The sequence below is a fragment of the Carex rostrata genome, chromosome 26, assembly GCF_964058835.1.
Source record: "Carex rostrata chromosome 26, lpCarRost1.2, whole genome shotgun sequence".
In the NCBI taxonomy this organism is placed as follows: Eukaryota; Viridiplantae; Streptophyta; class Magnoliopsida; order Poales; family Cyperaceae; genus Carex; species Carex rostrata.
In genome coordinates this window covers 7,155,808-7,175,975 of record NC_135943.1, presented here as the reverse complement: position 1 = coordinate 7,175,975, position 20,168 = coordinate 7,155,808, and the positions used below count along the sequence as shown (strand labels likewise).

Here is a 20,168-nt window from a genome sequence, read left to right as displayed (position 1 = left end):
AGCCATTATTTTTTTGGTTAAAATAACATCAATTCTTTAAAACATGTTATTGTATTTGGAGTTTATCTTAGCAAATAAGATATGTACTATTGCAGAATTTATATCTTATGTTTATAGAATTTAATAAATGTTCTCATAGATTTTTATATGTTTATTTGTTTTTTATTTATTTACCACGTTACATATATATAATTCTAGGAATTATATGTTATGGTAAATGAATTTTATAAAATCACTACATTTGGAAAGTAATGACCAAATAAAAAAATAATGACCAAATAGAAATATATATTTGTAGGAATTATATTTTATTGTAATAAAAAGATGTAAAATGAGTATATTGAAAAATAAGGACGAAGTAAAAAAATATAATTTCAAATATAATATGTATGCTCAACGGATAATTTTTGTATCTTAACAGGATTCATCACATTAACTTACATTTTTTTAATATAATAAATATTTAAATTAATATTTCAAGTATAATAAGTAAGTTCAACGGATAATTGTAGGATTATATGTAAGTGTTCACAGGATTAGGATAATATGTTTATAGAATTTAACACATGTTATTATAGTTTTTTGTATGTGCATCACAACTATTCAAAATCAATGATATATACTCATTAACTTACAGTTTTTTAACATATTAAATATTAAAAATAAAATTTCAAGTATAATATCTAAGTTCAACGGATAATTGTAGGATTTTGTGTGAATGTTCACAGGATTATATCTAAATGTTTACAGGATTAAGACAATTTGTTTATAGAATTTAACACATGTTATTATAGTTTTTTTATATGTGAATTTCAACTATTCCAAATCCACGATGTAGATCCTGTGACCATCTATATCTAGATCCTGTGACCATCTATATTTTGGTGTTTTGACACAATTCATGGACAGATTCTAGTTGTTTATAGGATTACATAGTTTTGTTTACAGGATTACCTTGTCATAGTTATAGGATTATATCGTTTTGTTTACAGGATTACTTTCATATAGTTACAGTATTGGGTTACTATTGTGATTACAGTTTGGACACTTGCAGAATAATTTTTAAAGAGTATGCAAGTAGTGATTTGTATGATGTAAAATTGTTGTAATTTTTTTTTTCTTTCAGTGTTATGTTGTATATGTTTCGAAAAATGATGAATTTAAATTGCTAATAGAATAATTCATATATGTTTATAGGATTTAGTATATATGTTTACATGATTTAGTATAGATGTTTATAGGATTTAGTATATATGTTTACATGATTTAGTATAGATGTTTATAGGATTTAGTATATATGTTTACATGATTTAGTACTGTTGAATCAATTTAAATTGCTAATAGAATAATTCATATATGTTTACAGACTTTACTGATAATGTTTATAGAATTTTTACTATTTTACATTATATCGTTTAAGTTATCAACTTTTTTGTAGAAACGTAAATTTAATTTAATTTAATTTATTTTAAAAAAAAATTATTTTGAAAAATGAAATTTTTTTATAATTTTTTTTTATAATTTTTTTCTTAATTTTTTAATTCACATAAATTGTTCACTAATTATAAAATCTGGTCCCGGTTAAAAAATTATAAAATCTGGTCCCGGTTACAACTTCTAGAAGGTGGTCCCCATTATAACTGCTAGCTGTACTTTGATTGTACTTTCTTAGTTGACCACGCGGTTTGGACTGATTTCACGCGTTTTGCTTTGGAAGCACGCGGTTTCATATGTGTAACATCAATTGAAGTTGTTTACAGAATTATTTACATAACATTACCGAAGCTGATAAACTTGTTTACAGGATTAGTTTTAAAGGTCTGGGGATTTTTGGGGGACTGAGGTCCGGGGACTATTAGCTGCTTCCTAAATTAAATAGAACTTCAATTGTTGTGTATGACAATGTATTTTTTTTTGTTAATAATAGTGTCATTAGGTTTACTTCGGTTTGTGAACCGAACCAATCGAAATTTATTTTAGTTTGTTCGGTCCAGTTCAGTTCTATTTTTGATAGGTTTAATCAGTTCGGTTCTGTTCTATTTTTTAAAATCGGAAAAAAGTTTGATTTAGTTATTTTACTTCGATTTGAACTGCACCTTTTGAACACTCCTAGATTGATAAACCGCTTTTATTTTTTAAATAGGAATACAAATACATATATCTGTATTTTATAATGATAAATAATATAAACTCTTTGTAATATATATTTATTATTCAGATATAAATAATTAAAATTTAAAATTATATTTGTATTTGTATTTATATTTATATTTATATTTATACAAATATTTAAATATTTAAATATTCATATTTAATTTTTAAATACAGATCCGAATATCTAGAGATATTAATATCTGGTCTGTTTTCTCTTTCGGTGAAGAGGAGAGAGGAGAGAGGAGAGAGGAGAGAGATAGAGAGAAAGGTTGGATTTCAGGACTCTAAAATATGGGTTGGGATTTCAGCTGATTTGGACTCTAAAGTTGGAGAAATTAATTCTGTGATCGGAAAGGGAAAAGACTCCAAACTTGGAGAAATTAATTCTGTGATCGAAAAGGGGTAACCCCGCATAAAACAAGAAATAGAATCAGATTTCGTGTCGCGTTTCTGATCGGAAGCGGAGGCGACGAAGGAAAAGAGAGGAGTTCGCGCGACTTTTTTCCTTCAAAATCCCGCTGGGAAATCCACGCCAAAACAAAGGAATTTGGCGAGAATTGTACGGAACTGAGTGAAGAGATGCAAAAAGCCTTCCTTCTTCTTCCCGTTTGCTTCTTCTTCCTTTTTCATTTGCCGTTTTGCTCCGACTAGGTGTGTTTTTAGTTCTCCTCCACTCTTCTTCCTATCCATTGTCAATATCTCTTTTTCTGATTCTTTTCTCTTACAAACTCAAACTTTAGAAGCTAGGTTTTGATGACATTATTTGTAAATTAAAAGAAATTTGAGGGTAACTATAAAATTGTTGAGAATGAATTCGTTCTCAGATTATTATCTAGCCAATCATAAAATTTCAATCTAAAATCATGTATATTCCATTCTTTTATTTTCTATTCTATTGAATTCTTACTTATTTTGTTTTCATCACAGTGTAAAAGATTTCCAATCAGCATGTAGAGTGTTTGACTGTTTGTCCCTCCGACCAGTCCAGGAAAAAACATTTCTTTTCCTTTCCATTTAATTTAACTGGGTTACGATTTAGAGAAATAAATTTATATTTTTTTAGAAGAGTGAGACTATGGTAATATGTATATTATTATGGAAAAAAAACATTTCATGCTTTCGAATAGTTTGGAATTTTAGATCAAATGTCTTTCTACCAATTTAAAAAAAATAGTAAAAATGTTCTCAAAAATGTCAAATTTGATCTCAACTACATTTTCATACGGAAATTGTGTTTAACGATTTAGATCGACTGTTTGAAATTTAAAGATAGATATAAATCTATAATATGGATCGATGTGTAATATGTATACAGAAGTATATTTGTATCTTTCATGTAATGTTAATAAATTTATTGAATATTAGATAAACTTTTGACACTATCCCTAGTTTTCAATAGTTGTACAATTCCTCATTTACATCTTGGCAATAAATCTACTTTTATTTTCAAATAGAAAAGTATGATAAAAAAACAGGAGTCTGGTAATTATATTATGATTTTGTTGTATACTTTTCTAAATTTGGGAATGAGAAAGCAAAGAGTCAAGTTATACTCACTACAGCAAAAGCAAAAATCGATTTTCCAGATCGCCAGTTGGTACAAGACCACCCTGCTAGGCCCTTGTCGTTAGGTTTTCCAGTCTTATATCAAACGCGTTTGGTTGACAAAATTATTACGGTGGTGTTCAGATAGTATTACAATTTACCAGACTCTCACATTTTTAGATTGAGATTACAATCTCCGATCTGCTACGATGCATTAAAGGGAGCAAAACACACAGTTAGCTAGTATCAGAAAAATGCAAAAGACCAACACCCACTTAATTGAACTGTCATGCAGACGAAGTCCTTATCAGCACAATTTCAAAATGGATATTTATTTTCGGTGGGTCATATTATCATATACACCCCATCCCCATGATGGTTTTATGATGATTTTCAGATAATTTTGAATCCCTAGTAGATTTTTAAGTTTTGGTATTTTTGACTATCCAATGTTTGCTAATAATCGAAAGAAAAACAACTTGCTGGAAACATTCAAAATTGGATTTGACCTATTTCTAAGTTAAATGTCTGATTATCTGAAGAAAGGATAAAATTAGGATAGACAGACGCAACTACACGAGGTTCCAATCCCACCCAAATTCTGCCTCCAAAGAATTTAACTATCCAAAAATTAAAAATAATCTACCAACAACAGACTCTGACTAATCCACAAGCAACTACAACTACACAACCATGCTACTTTTTTATCCCTTTTCTCTAATTTCACTGGTTACCGCCCCTTTGGTATGTACAAAACAAGTTAAAACTTATCTACTCCTATACCACAGTTGGGAACCACATCCCTTCAAAACCCTAACAACTGTCGCTATTTACACAGGCGACCTTTCCTGTTCAGCAGGTATAAACCATGCTAGTTTCTCATCTGCACTAGACCCTACTTGTTTCAAGGAAAAGACCGACTTGGGGTTTAAGATGTGCCCACAAGAGCCTCAGCCACATCAAGTTTTCGACCTCCATGCAAAGAATTATTGCCACAGTTCGATCTTGGACATACATTTGAGACCATATATGTGCAAAGTGGACCCACCTCATGGCAACCAAAGATACATGCTTTCTCCCCTTATGAAAAAAATCTCCCTTCGACTCAAATTGCTTCTAGCTTGATAGAAGCTTTAGTGAAAACTGACAAAACAAATGGTGCCTCTTCTCCAGGTTGGATGGTGGTTGGTACAATGGTGTATCCCTTCGGATACGGATCTAGTACTAATTCACATGAAATCTCTCTGGAGTTGACATAGTCTGTACCACCAACCGACTCATGCAGGTATATGTTGTAAGCAGCCCGACGGCCACGGGTTTTTAGGATCCGCAAACCGATATAGTACATGGAGTCCGTGCTTGATTGGTAGTTCCTAAACCCATTTGTTTTTCTCGAGAAACCAACTCCCTGTAATTATAATGGATATCAGACAAACAAATATTTATTGTGTGAGACTTTCATATTAAAAGTATTTTGTGTATGTTGGTAAGGAGAGGAAAGTAAAAAGAACCACATCGGCAATAGTCAGTAGCATACAGTGTTTACCAGTGTTGTTATCAAAATCATACTGCAACGAAGACATGGTAAGATACTAAAATCTAACCCAACACAGCAACTGATCGACAATTCACTGGCATACATTATATAAGTGTTGTTATCAAAATAATACTGCAACCAATAATACTGCGACTGCATGATTAACCATCAATCAGGTCTGACCTAGTATTTGAATTGATCATAATCTACAAACATAAAAATTAAATAGATTTCGTTTTAAGCTATGTAATGGGAGATCCAAAATCAACATTTCCTACAGTGATCCCCACCCACCTGAGTTGGCCCAATCCGAACCTGCCCAACTTGGCCAGATTCACAGTTTTTGCACCTCTACTTGTATACTTTGCATGTACCTGAGTAAGGGTTATGAAGACATGGATGGGTGAAGATGCTTCTGGCCCAGTGACTCTGAGGCGGAATTGCGGATTCTGATGCCAGGTGTCAAAATCCTGACAGCCCCCAGCGCTGTAACCACGCCACTGGCCATGGATTGAATACCGCATCTCTGGGGGATACACTCGGCAGACATATATAGATCTAAAATGGATCTGAAAATCTTGCCACGACATCCAAAATATTCCATCCTTTGACTGTAACAAACCAAAATGTAAAGCTAGACAGGTCAATAGGGAACATTAAAGACAATGTCAGGAAATATTTATTGTTATTAACCTTTTCAATTTACCTGAGGGATGTGCTTGAGTTTATGTTTCATTCGGTCAGTCCATTCAGGCGATGAATCAGACCAAGGGCCGTTCCACTGCACCTCATTTGCCCATGGGTTTCTAATCTGAACTAGCTTGTGGCCATCAACTTCTCTTACCTGAAACCAAACAAATACGTTTTTAAACCAAAAAAGATAGCACCATGCATCCAATGTCATGTTACATTTGTTTGCCCCAGAGCATCTCCCATTTGACTTGGCATAACTTTTATTACAATACAAATGCTTTGAAGGAGGGATCCATTGCCATTTTATTTACCAGAAGGCAGTAGCACTGAACCACACTTCCAGTGTACTAACTTAACACTTTATGATGGGCATACCTGCAAAATTGAGTATGCATGGCCTTGAACAATGCCGGTGGAGGAAACATGCACGTCAGAGCCAGAAGGGCTCCCAGCACCAAGTAAAAAACCTTCTTGTTTAAAATACAACAGCTGAGACCACAGCCTGCCGCTCGCCAAATCAAGCTGTGCCTGGGGGCTCCTCATGTCAATCTCCTCTCCGGCCCCACCTGTCAGATCCACCAATGCATCTTGCACCAGACCTCCCTCTAGAGCCTCGTAAGAGCCATGAAGTTTAGCATAAGCTTTTTCCAAAATTGACACCCAGAGTTCATTTCTTTTCTTGCTTGTTGCAAAGGCTGGTTTCCCTGGAGATTCACACGGGATCCAATCATCTACCACAACAGGTACCCACTCGCCCTGGAGATGGAAGAATTAGTAAATCCAAAAGGATGATCTGATCAACATATTTCTTCAATTATTAACTGATAATTACCTGAATACAAAATCGGACAGTGTAGATTCCCTCTTCATTGAACTCTGGTGTGATTATTACTTCTGATATGCGGGACATCTCAGTCAAAACTGCAACAGCACTTAGAAACCAACAGTCTCCCAGTCGACCCTGAAAAAATGAAAAGGAAACAAATAATATTATAATACAGAAAATAACAATTTGAATGTTCGTACTTAAACTGTTGTAAGAGAACGGAATACCTGACAAACATCAGAAGAATTAACACTCCCAGAAAACAGGCAAGGCCTAGAGACAATGCAAGTCTCTCTCACGATGTCAGTGGGTCTCAACCACTCTGAAACAACCTATTAAATTATTTATAAATTTAAAATATAAATATCAACACATCTAAAACAAAGAGGCAGTATTTATATCATTGCTCCCATCAAAATTTATCTTCTACATTTTAATAAACCTTAGGTCAAATGATATACCTGCAACTTCAGTGGCGGATTAGCTGGGTCAACAAAAAGTGAGCGGTCATTTGGAGGAAACTCAAGATCGGTGAAGTGAGCCTCTCCTTTGGCAAGAAGGGAGTCCCGCACAGCTGCCTCAACTGAGAGCATGCGCCTTGTCACCTCCTCTTGCAACTCATATCGTGGTTTTCTGAGCTTTCTTGTAAGTGAATCTACATCAATTGCAACTCCCTCACGACCTGACCTTTTTCTGCCACTAGAGTATTGGCCGTCCCATTCTACATCCTCCCGCTCGTACATTTCATAGTTTGCCTCCTCAATCTCCCAATCTTCGACCTAAAAATTACAGAAAGGATGTATTTTTCCTTGTGATAATTTTGTTTCTTTTGTGAATGTTCTACACGATATAAGTTTAGTGTCAAGCTGTACCCACGCTTGAAATTATTACTCTGGAAGGAGACACATGGAGACCATATTTCCTTTTGGATTCTCATGAATTTGCACACACCATAAGCTCACAAATAATTATACCAGTGTAACTATATGGCACAAGTACAGGAAGCCCGCTTGAATGTTCTTAGGTACATCCAGTTTCTCACCTCTAAATAAGGAAAATAAAATAAATAAAGTGAGAAAAAAGACAAAAGGTTACCCTAGAAGATTCGCCGCCATGCCAGCATGCATCCTCTGGCAACTCGTACAGTTCGTCCTCTGATGGTCCCATTGTGGCATGGAATGCTGCCACTTCATCGTCAGTCAAACATCGGCCCCACAAGAATGCATCCATTATGTGCATCTTGCAACCTGCACCCTCACTGTCTGACCGCCCAAATGCATCTAGGTCAGTTGGTGGCCGGACACCAATCCAGACATGTGTTCCGGCTTCAAATATGCCGCTGCTCTGGGGGAGGGGTAATCCAGTTTGGTATCCATCATAATTGCCATCTATGTACGAGGTCGCCTCACCAAGGTCGGTATCAAGGGTTACTGTCACAATATGCCACCTACAAAAAAATGACAACTACTTTGAGCACAAATGATGAGAAATGAACAATCAACATATATTGGTGTTAAGTTAAACCTCAGATGTAAATCCTCTAGGTTGAATATATCCAGAGAATGATATATGCGAGTAGCAAATGTGGCAAATATACGGTATTACTTTGAAGTAAGAAATATCCAATATAATTTGCATAGTTTGATGAAAGAATGAGATCATGTTGTCAAAACCTCCTCCCTCTATTTATCATGAAAATTGAAAAACAATTTGAAATTGTATTATTACCTTCCATCAGCAATACTAGTGGAGCCAATATTCCACTCCTTTGCAACAGTAGTGAGCCTCTGGCCTTTGGTGACAAGTCGCAAGCCGACCTGCCCAGCCTCCATCCCCTGTTCAGCACCTGCAATCAGTATCTCCCAGCACATCTTCTTCTCGAATTCTGTGCCCAACAGGCAGACTGGACCCGAATCAGGCTGGACCATGACGGCAACAGAGAAGCTGACCTTGTGGGTTCCCCACAATTTCACGTCAATCTCCCCACAATCCCTCCCAGTGGTTCTTGGTTCATCATCTAACACGCAGACTGTTCCTTCGATCGCAGTCTGTTCAAAGAACAGAAGATTGTTCATATATCTTTTCTTTTGTGTGATGCTAAGGAAAGCTAAAGCCCAACTTACAATTAAACACCAAGCAACCCGGGAAAAGACAGAAGGCCTAAAAGAAGAGCATAAAGATTGTTTCCAGTATCACAAAAATCATAAGACCCCATTCCTGAAATTATCTCTAGGTTTTCTAGGGTTTTGATTTTTTTTTAATTACTCGTTTTTTTAGATATATTCTCGACTCCAGGAGGCAAATCAACTTTATTAGATTTGAAACAATAGATAATTTCAAGTGCTGTACCAAAAGCAGTATACACTGCATTGTCAGCTAGTGCATGCAACAATACTTGATATTTAAAGAAAACTAATAATAACAATAAAGCAATTTAGTACATCCTAAATAGCGTGAAAAGACCTTCGCCAAGGAGCACTATGTATCACGATGACCTTAGAAAACATAGGAAACATCACAAGATAACCTGAGTATATATATGAGAAGAAGAACAAAAGATCCTTTACAGCCCCCATACCCATTAAAAGCACAGCATAAAATACCACAACTTTGTGATTGTCAATGTGATTAGACATCCAAACCTTCTAGGAAACAAAGTTTTACTTATTTTAGAAAACTTTACTAATTTCTAGGATTTTTGAAAAAATGGCTGTGTTGATATGCATCATTTATATTTTACTATTTTAGCGCCACTTTTCAATATCTACAAAAGAAAGTAAAAAATTCTAAAAACAGTAAAACTCAGTTTCCTACGAGATTCTGATATATAAATCACATTGAACACCTTGGATCGAATATTCAGACATGAAAGCAAGAATTTGACAATTCATATTTCAGCAGAAATACAAACAGTTTTACAATAGCCGAACTCTACATTCTCCTATATATAAAAATACCTGCTCGGCTCGGCGGGCCAGCTGGGAGCTGCGAATCCGTCTGGCGATGCCTGACACATGTTCCCTAGCAAAGGAGTCTCCAAGCGCCGAATCACCACCTACTGCCCTAACAGCTGCAGCCATGGCTACAGCATCTCTGCTCCCAACATTTGGCATGGTAGAAAGGATAGAACTCTCTATTTCTTTCCATTTTCGCTCCTCTTTCTCTAGGAGAGCTTTCCTTCTTTCCTTTCCCTTCCCTTCTTCTTCTCTCCTCTGCATTAAAACCTCCTCCTCCATCTCCTTCTCCCTTATATAGCTGCAAATAAGATTTATGACAATTGCATGAATATTAACTACATTCTGCAATAAGATGGATATTATTTTTTGTTCCATCAGACTTCAATACATAACAAAAAACACTCATGATGTCAAGAACAGTAAACAAGCCAAAAGAACGAGAGTAAATAAAATAAAGACCAACCTTTCCTGGATAATTTCAAACTGCCTCCGGTCCTCAGGCATCCACTTCTTTATTTCTTTTGCACTCAGATCGGAGAGACCAATACTATCAAGGAAGAGCCTCAGCCTTACCTCGTCCTGCCAAAAAGTAAAAAAAAAAAAAAAAATCAGTATAAACATCTCTCGCACAAGAGCTCTTATGATAGCACATGAAATATGATAATGTGATCCTTTCTAGTAGGAAAACAAGGACCTGGAAGTCAGTACTTTTGTACTTATAAGCACATTCATTTATAACAAGGACCTGTCGCACAGCATGCAAGAAAGGGAGGGAGAGAGTATAAAAGTCATACTTGTATTTGTTCAGCCTTAGCAGTCAATCCAAGCAAAAGAAGCAAATAGCCACCAAATTTGTCCCACATATACACCCACTCAGTATCTATCGCCTCTTCCAGAGCCAAAATCCGTGCATGTGCACACATCCGCCTCCTGTGGTCCATGTCAGCAGGAGAATCATGAAGGTAAGCAATACCAGAGCTGAAAAAGCCACAACCAAAGCAACCAGCTGCTGCTTCTTCATTTTTGAGTCGGTCTCTGAGCTTCATAACATCAGCCCTAGGAAGAACAAAATTCCCAGCCCTGTCACGGGACACGGCCGGATCTCCTATCAAAAGAGCTGCTGAGCTGGCAGATCGCTGTGGAGCAGAATATGTTCCAGATAAAGCATTTCTAGTCTGTTCCACAACAAAAGAATCAAAAGAAAATATTCTATAAGGTTCTCTCTGATATGAACCAGCTTCAGTAAAAGGTTCAAACACATGGTGCAATAATACTGTTATATACTGAAATATTATTACCTTGGTTGCAGACCGAGATATTGCCTGCACAATTGTATCCTTGCTCAGAAAATGCACAGCATCTTCCAACATCTAGTCATAGACAAAGTAGAAAGCCTGTTGGTAAATATTTAACAAAAAAAACTTAAATTAAAAATGCACCAATGCCCGAATTTAACAAACCTTGAGACTGATAAAAGGTCGAGAAACAGCAAAGCTAAAGGAAACAACAAGCGTGATGGCTGACACAGCAGCTCCCGCAAATGGAGGGTATAATTTTAGACTTGCTATCACACCCCATCCTTCAGTTGCCAAGGCAATCCCGTATAGCAAAAGAAATGCATGGCTGCATTTCAAATTATGTAGATGGCAAAAGTGTCAAAAGGAATAAGCAGGAACATAAGTAAATAAAAAATAAGACGGAGAGAGACGGGAGAGGGTTGAAAGGGAAGGAGAGACTAACCTAACATTTTTGGCACAATCAGCATGAGCATCATAAACATAAACTGGTAATATTCTTGGGGAATATACAACTATAGGTGGAGAGAGAAGCACCTACAGACAACAAATAGCTACCAAGGTTAATATAAAAGCAAAAGAATAATTACCATTACAAAAAATAATAATAAGCCTAATAACATACAGTCAATGCCCTTCCGGTGAGAAGAAAGAGGAAGGAGAAGTAAGCGACAGATGCACCAACAAATGGTTTTCCTAGATAAAGTAAGAAAATGGTGATTTAGAACCTTAACTAATACTAAGACAATGGAAAACGATTGATGACAGTAATTCTTTTGAAAGAAAACTACCTTCAAAAAGTCCTAGCAAGAAAGCAGCCAGTGCAAGAAAAATAGCAAGGAAGCAAACAATCATCATTTGGGTTCTTGTCAAATAGAAGTTGTTAGAGGCCCAGAAGTGCGTGACTCCAATTGCAAATACCAGAAGAAAAACAACCAACAGAAATCCAACCCCAACCTAGAAATAACATAAAAGAAAATTAATTTTCATAGCACAGAAATATTGGAAGTATGTTAATTACCTAGTGATTTCAACAGACTTACTGTCCAAGGCCTGATTGTTACTATTACTGCGGAGATTGCACCGACCAGAAGAAGGAATCCAATGCCAACAAACACATATACCCCTCGAGATAGCTTCCAATCATCATCCTTCCTGAGATTTTTTTATTAAAGCATAAATATTAGTTCCTGGGGAGCAAAAGTAGACAAGGCTACAAAAAAAAGGTGCGTGCTAACCATTTGTAGAGGCCAGTAAACAGCGAGAATATGGCAGGAATGCAAATCAAAGGAAGCAGGGCTGCAAGGAAATCAGCCTTCAGTGGAACTTTGTCTTCCCGTGAATTCACCACTCCCCAGTATGATGCTCCACAAAATGAGACCAAGACAACTACACATCATAAATCAGAAACTAAGTAAAGGAGGGAAATTTTAAAGCAGCCACTGTAAACTTGAATCCGCATAAAATGTTATCCATGTATACTGATTTTTTATTCAAGCAATCTTGTCTATTTTCCTAATATAGTTCCCCAGATCCACTTTACAATTTTACCCATTTTTGTCAAGTGTATTTTTTTTGTATTAAACAGAGCTAGTAGACTTACCAGTAAATAAGCTAACACAAATAGCAGAGGAAAGCGTAAACCGATAAGTGGCAAACCAAGCAACAATGGGCAAAATGGCAGTGAACAGAAGTGCAATAATGGCACTAAGAGCCCAGCCGAGATACATGGAGGTGGCATACGGAGAGTGAGGGCTCTTGCTGTCTCCATCCCATCCCTTGTACCCCAAATCATCTAGTGGCTTAGCAGATACTATTAACCCCAGCCCAATAACTGAGGCAGCAAATGCTATTACACTAGCCACAAGGAGAATCCGCTGACAAATCCATGGAAAATAGGTAAGCATTTAAAAAAATATGACCATGCAATTTTCTATATTAGCACCTGTGACCCAAAGCCTTAAAACAGTAATATTTAGGACGTACTTGTGTATTCAAATGCTAAACCATATATCACAATAAAAAATATGGTAAGTATATAAAAAGGGGGTCTACTAGTAAATAGAAAATCCCAACTTTTGCAAACGCTAAGTTTAGAGAAGGCTTCACCTCCTTAGTAGTAGGTGTCTCATGGCTGCTTGTGCGGGTTTCAAGCTCAGACTGCGGGACCCAGAACCGATAGCCACACCGTTTCCATATTGGAATGGCGAAAGCAAGGCACACCACCATAAGAGGTACAGTCAGTGCCAATCCCAATATAACTGATGATTTGCTGGAATAAAATATTTAAAAACCCACAAAGCAGTGTAGGATTGTCAAAAAAGGATATTGTGAAAAGGCAATTTAAAGAGAAAGTTAGGGTTATACCTTAAGAAAGAAAGAAGCAAACCTACGCAAGTGCTCAACAGCCATGCTATGAAGCCATACTGCCAGAAAATAACAGTCATCAGTAAAATAGTCTTACACAGATTTAAAAAAACCAAGAGGAACAAATCAATGTTCACAGTTCAGAAATGGCTTTGTATATCAATTGCAAGAAATGCATATAAATTACCTTGCGAGGATTTGAAGTCATGATCATCTCTTCTGCATGTAGGGACCACAAGAAAGCCATTATAGAACAAACAACCGGTGATAGCAGAAGCACGGATAAACCAAACTCAAACTACAATTTAAAATCATGAAAAAACTAGTCACGTAAACTTAATGAAAAACAGGAGCAAAGCACAACTTGTGGCAGAAAAAAAAAATAATAATAATAATATTGCACCTGCTCGTGAGTAGCATTAATGACTTTAACCGGCTGCGGCCGGTGAAGAGCCAAAGTTATAGTCTCAGTGACAAAAACTGCAGTAAAAAGAACCAGAGCTCTCTCTGGGCTCCCTGCAATTTGGCGAAACAAAAACCTTGATACATACAACCAATTCTCGAAACCGCTCCTCCTGAGCTCCTCAGACAGAGAAATCTGGTTATTCATCGTTGTATCCAGCCTACCAGAATCTGCCACATCAGTTGCTGTGGCACCCTCTGGCTCCTCCCCATGGTCTCTATCCGCATCCAAACTACTCCTTTGTAAAAGAGAAAGAATTTTTGGGTCAAGACCTTTATCTTTAAGCATATAGGCAAAATTTGGGTCTAAGCCCTTGTCTCGAAGTAGATTAATCAATTCTATATCCCCTTGCGCGCCCCTCTTTTTCAACATAGAAGTGATTCTTGGGTCATTAAGCTTCTCTTGAAACACTGCGGCAAGATTCAAATCTAACAGTTGGTTATTTGATGACACTGCAGTCGAGACACTCGTGAAATCAGATACCAGTATGTCAGGATCCTGTAAAACAGATCTGCACGAACTACTCCGCTGTGCCAGACTAGCACAGCCACTCTCCGAAAGATTCTTGTCACGGCTGGTGCCCTCCTGACAGCTGTTTGACCGGCCAAATAACACGGAGTCATCATTCGTGCAGAAGTTACTATTTTGTGCTGCATCAACACTGCCAGAGCTGCGTTTGAGGCTTGAACCACATCCCTCTGATGAACTGGAAGAGGAGCTGTTGCTCCTTCTGCGAAATCCTTCACGTAGACGAACCACAGTACTGCGTAAGGCATCGATTCGCGCTGCTGAGGGACTGGACACAGAGAGTCGGCGGGAGACAACAACAGCTGAGAGAACAGATGCTACAAAAGCATAGCTGATACAATGGCCCAGATACCTGAAAATGCAGTCACAAGCACAAGAAAATACTTAGGACAGCTGATACAATGGCCCAGATACCAAAGACTTCTCACATTTGCTTCACTCATAATTATGAAGACATTTTCAGCATATAATGGATTGATAAGGTACATAATTCATTAAATGTTAAACAATTTTATCCTTATCTTTGATCAGCTATATTTTGTCATTCCTAACTACTGCATATATAAGATATAAGATATAAGATTGTATGAACACGTGACAAGGCAATTTAATATGTATGCTATTTGCAAGTTCTACAAAAAAGAAAAGAAAAAAAGGTCAGCTGTCAGTTGCCAATGTTAGTGTCAACTATCAAGTATAATGTAGAAAACTTCAATGAAATTTTTCACAAACACAAGTTCTATCAATTTTTCTTTTCTCAAAATTTCCATGTATGTTTTAAAATGATCACCCATTTCTTCCATAGGAAACAAAGTAATAGGTGTTTAAAAGTGCATAGAAAAATGCTAACCAGTAGTTCACTCCAAAGCATATAAGGAAGACTCTAGAAGTGCCCGCCACAAAAAGAGCAACCACCCGGCTTTTAAGCAACTCAAATTTAAACAAGCATAATCCCATATTCCAGTCTGACAAAAAAAAATAAAAGGGACAGAATAAGTAAAATAGAGCATTCTAAAAAAGAAATATTTACACAAGAAAAAACCTTACCGAGAACAATAACAGCAATTGAAGTAATAGCCCCCAGCCATTTAGATTCTTTTGCAGTTAAACCGTACAAAACGGAGTACATTATAAGTATGATTAGTGAACTCATGTAAAGAAGCCCCAAACGTAAAACCCTGTTACAAAAAAAGTTGGACATCATATCTCAAAAATGGATTAAGAATTAAGAGACACGAAGTAAAATAAATTAAGCTCTTTGATGTATGCCTGCACATCATGGGTTTTACTGCATCATTGCCTGCTTCACTACTTTGCTCAGTTAACATCCAAAAACTAAAAAACTACCAGTTTCATGCTTTAACACAAATTTGCTCAGCTGGAAATTAGAAACCCCAACTTTTGAAATTAATATTTGAACAATTAGGTTGAACACAAAGCAGAAGGTTTGAAATAATTTATTCTACAACAGCAAGCTGAAAACTTCTCCAGAAAGTTATGCAATCCCCAAACTTAAAAGTTGATGGCACAAAGCAAAAGGTTACAACATAATACTTGCCTAGTTGATTTCTTCATGTATAGTTCGTTCGGATCAGGCAGATCTGGTAGACACGAAACAGGCCCCACTTCAACACAGTCAGAATAAGCAAACTTGTACGACCTCCTCACATACTCATCCACATCAAATCCATTTCCTACAACCATCCACAAAACTTAACATAGTAATAGTTTGAAATACTTTTTATATGCTGAGAATGGGTTTTAGCAAATAGATTGAACACCATCAAAGCAAATGTTGAGTGCAGACAATGAACAATACCTTCAGTACTTTTCATCTTGAGTTAAACAAAACACCATCTAGTTAAAACCAAATGTACAGACTCTTAACTATAATTACAAATTCTCTTTGCTTCATATTAAATGAACTTAAATAAGTTGCTTATTAGAATAAAAATAAAAAGTTCCAATATTTTAGGAATTGAATTTCTTCCTCATATCAATATGATACTATTTGCAACAATTTCAGTAAAGTCGATCCATTGCCAAAATATGAAATTTTAAAATATATCTATAAACAATTTGAAGAAGCTGTATGCAAATTGTCAAATGACATAAAAATAAAAATTATCATACTATCAGCTAAAATTGACAAATAATTACCATTGAAGACCATCTTGCAGATAAAGAGCATGTTGATGGCTAGTGCTACAGCAGAAACACCGAAGAAAAATCCAGAAGGAGAGTATCTTTGTGATGCGCTGGTGCCAGCTGTGACATAGACAGCACACAATTCATATGCACAGAGGAGTGATGCTGCCAATAGAAGTAGATACGCCACAGCTCCTGCATCAAACAGTATATAACCAGTTAAAACAAGGAGCAAACAAAAAGAACAGTAGATAAGAAACTAGAAGTCTGCCACTATAAAACTGGAACATGGATATGTCGTAGTCAAAAACTAGGATCCTTCGTCTTTTTCTTTGCTTGGCTTATTTAGCTTGTCTATAAACAACTGCTGGCGCTTTGACTTCAACTACAGCACAAATAACACAATAAATAACAATAAAAAAAGAGACATACTCGAGCTTTGCCACTGAGTTCTCCACCAGAGCATAATAGAATAGAACGCGAGAAGAAGTGCTGTACCACCCATAATAACAGCCATGCCTATAATATTCCTCTCCAGAAGAGAAATGAGAAGACTCCCCCATGTTATTACCACCCCAACAGGAGATATCACCACTACCCATGCGGCTATGCTCAGAATGGTGCATATTACAGTTAGTAGTGAGCCTTGTACCAATTTAGGCCATTTCCTTGCATATATCCAGCTGCACAGATAAACAACACTGTGAATGTTTACGTACCGAAATAATGAAAAAGGTAACGAATAATCTCTGAGCACTAAGTTCAAGTGCCAACCTTTTTTTTTTTTTAAATGACGTGGCAAATTTTAATTGAACATTTCAGATTTATTAAATGCGTTACAACTTTATATCCACCAATTAATTTGTCTATGATTTACTTCTGTTTATAGCACCTATTGGAGTAACATTGTATTATGCACTCCTATATTTGGCAGTAATCATAAAAAAATATACTATATGTGAGTAACGCTGTTTCTGTAGTCCTATAATTGGCATTAATTACGAGAAAATCACTATAAAGTGTTAGAGATCCTGTTACAACCACAACCTAATGTTCAGAAAGAACATTTACAAAAGAAATAGTCAAAAGAAAATTTAAAACAACATGAACAGTTAGAACTCTCAAATTTATCAGGGGAATTAATTAAAGAAATTGTTTTATCATTTCTAGAAAAGAGTTGTGCATGATAATGTATCTTTCTCAAGCCCAATTTAATGACATTTCTTTGCTAAGCCTAATTTAAATAAGTTCATGTTTTGTACCTGACAAAATGTTTGCAACGTCATGTAAATATAACGAAATGTAATCACGGAACTGACCTGTATATGCGCCATGGTCTCCAGTTGACGGTCCAGAGAAGCCAGAAGCTAAGAGAAGCAAGGAGAGAGAAAATGGCACCACATACGCTGCATGCAATCACCACCTTTTGGTGCCTCTCCACTTCCATCCCAATTCTCTCCAATCAAATCTTTAAGCCATTAATTGTAGAACCGGAAACCTATAATGAACAAAATTTTGAAACCACGACTAGATAAAAGTTGGATGTACTGGACGGGATACACTCAAATAAATAAGATTCAGAAGAGAACTACTAGGGCGCAAAGAACTGAAATAAACACAAGAAAAACACCCAACGAGCTAAAAAAAATGATGTGGTAAAAAGGAAACCAAGAGTAAATTACATTAAGTTGACCAGCGTTAGGTGATACAACTACTGATATTTTGAAACTTGGAAAGGCACCACAATTAAAACCCGAATTCCAAATTTCAAGTAAACAAAGGAATTGGGTAGGTCATAAAACTGTGAGAAGATAATAAAAGCTAAAGATATAAATCTTGTAGTGGCACTGGTGTAAATCTTAAAATCTGTTGTCCAAAATCCAGCAATAATACCAAAAGTTAGAAGAAGAAGAAGAAGAGGAAGAAGAAGTGCATTTTATCTGGCAATTTGGGAACCCTAGAGGCAGTAGTTGGGAGTAAGAGAGGGAAGCTAAGAGAAAGCTAGGCAAGCTACCTTAAATGGAGGCGCTTGTTGTTGCTGTCGGGAAACCCTAGAATTCGGAGAGAGAGAATATTTTGTTAGCTGTAAACTGTTTGTCTCTCCCTCTCTTCTTCCTACCTTCCAGCCTTCCAGGTCACGGCGACCAACAAAGTGGGAGAATTCAGCGCGTTTGGAAAATAATCCCCAAAATAATTGACGAGACGAGAGAACAAACCCTCGGTAGAGAGTGTGGGTAGAGAGAGAGAGAGAGAGAGCAGTGAAAGGGAGACAAGGGTGACGTTTGTCAACTTCTATGCTGACTGAAGAGAGAGAGAATGTCAAATCCTCTCCAGTTTTTCAAAATGGAATCCTCCATTCCTGTCGAATTTCTAAATAATTGGGCTGGGCCGAATATTTAGCCCAAACACTGTCCCAGCCTTTCATCCAATCAGGAAGCTGTTTCCGGATTGGGATTAACGGGTACCGAATACCGATAGCCAATAGCCGATAGGATTGTCATATCATATCCATTAATCCATGGCTTGAAGCCTTCAATTCGCATCCTCTGATCTGAGATATCTCAATTTTTGCGTGTTTTTTTTCTGAAAAATCTCAACCGTCGATATGTTCTACACGAATCTCAAAGCACAAATAATAGGGCCCTGTCCTTTTTCCTTCATGTCTGGCTAGCTTGTTCTGGAGTTATAGATCAGATGAGAGAAGCTCGAGCCATACATAAAAAAATAAGAAGAGATGACTGACGGAAGTGAAAAGGTATTTGAGCCTCAAATTAAGTCCCTTTTTTTGTTAGCTCGCCTTGCTTGCTCTACCTCTTCGTTCTTAATTTTCACTACAAGTAAATTAATATTGCAATTACCTAAGATTAATTTTGGATAATGTAGTATGTGCACATGAGGTTCTTCATTAAGTGAAAATTAAAAAGCAAAATGATGTTCTATTCAAACTTGATTTTGAAAAAGCTTTTGACCATGCTAATTGAGAGTTCTTACTTGAAATATTACATGCTAGGGGGCTTTGGAAAAAAATTTACTACTTGGATCAAATTGATTTTAGAAGGTAGCTGAACATGTGGAAATTTAAATGGTACTTTAGACCCATATTTTTCTTGCCAAAGGGAGTACGACAGGGAGATCCCCTATCCCCTTTCCTTTTTATACTTGTAGCTGATGCTTTAAACAAAATCCTTCAACAAGCTAATAGAGGAGGATTTGTCGATGGTTTGGGAAACTTTTCAAATTTCGAAAATGTTATGAATTTACATTTTGCAGATGATACTCTTCTTTTTCTTAAGGCTGATAAAGTAGTTTTAACACACATTAGATAGCTATTGGTAGCTTTTGAGAATGTTTCTGGTTTGAAAATTAATTATGATAAAAGTAAGATGTATCCTCTTAACTTATCAGATACTGAAACTAATGAACTCGCTTCAATTTTGAGGTGTAAGATTTCCACTTTACCTCTTACTTACTTAGGTGTTCATATTAATAACAAATCTCTAAATGATATCGATTGACAAGTGTTGATTAATAAGATTGAAAAAAAATTCTTACTTACTTAGGTGTTCCTATTAATAACAAATCTCTAAATGATATCGATTGGCAAGTGCTGATTGATAAGATTGAAAAAAGATTGCAATAGTGGAAAGACTCTTTA

General features: G+C 36.3%; 1 protein-coding gene across 1 annotated transcript; it reads right to left on the bottom strand.

Moving 5' to 3' along the window:
• Positions 1-4,178: 4,178 nt before the first annotated feature.
• DEK1 (calpain-type cysteine protease family) lies at positions 4,179-18,773 on the bottom strand. The gene is made up of 31 exons (XM_078293191.1): positions 18,528-18,773; positions 17,833-18,011; positions 16,946-17,196; positions 16,526-16,708; positions 15,924-16,059; positions 15,413-15,543; positions 15,216-15,330; positions 13,778-14,717; positions 13,562-13,672; positions 13,375-13,433; positions 13,117-13,279; positions 12,611-12,884; positions 12,246-12,396; positions 12,051-12,162; positions 11,799-11,964; positions 11,633-11,703; positions 11,453-11,544; positions 11,173-11,335; positions 11,011-11,082; positions 10,507-10,887; positions 10,176-10,291; positions 9,713-10,010; positions 8,484-8,803; positions 7,851-8,202; positions 7,217-7,534; positions 6,983-7,087; positions 6,762-6,890; positions 6,305-6,685; positions 5,943-6,080; positions 5,611-5,847; positions 4,179-5,107 (listed from the first exon to the last, which is right to left on the bottom strand). The coding sequence occupies exons 2-31, from the start codon at positions 17,958-17,960 to the stop codon at positions 4,805-4,807; spliced, it is 6,396 nt and encodes a 2,131-aa protein (XP_078149317.1). The 5' UTR covers positions 17,961-18,011; positions 18,528-18,773; the 3' UTR covers positions 4,179-4,804.
• Positions 18,774-20,168: the final 1,395 nt, after the last annotated feature.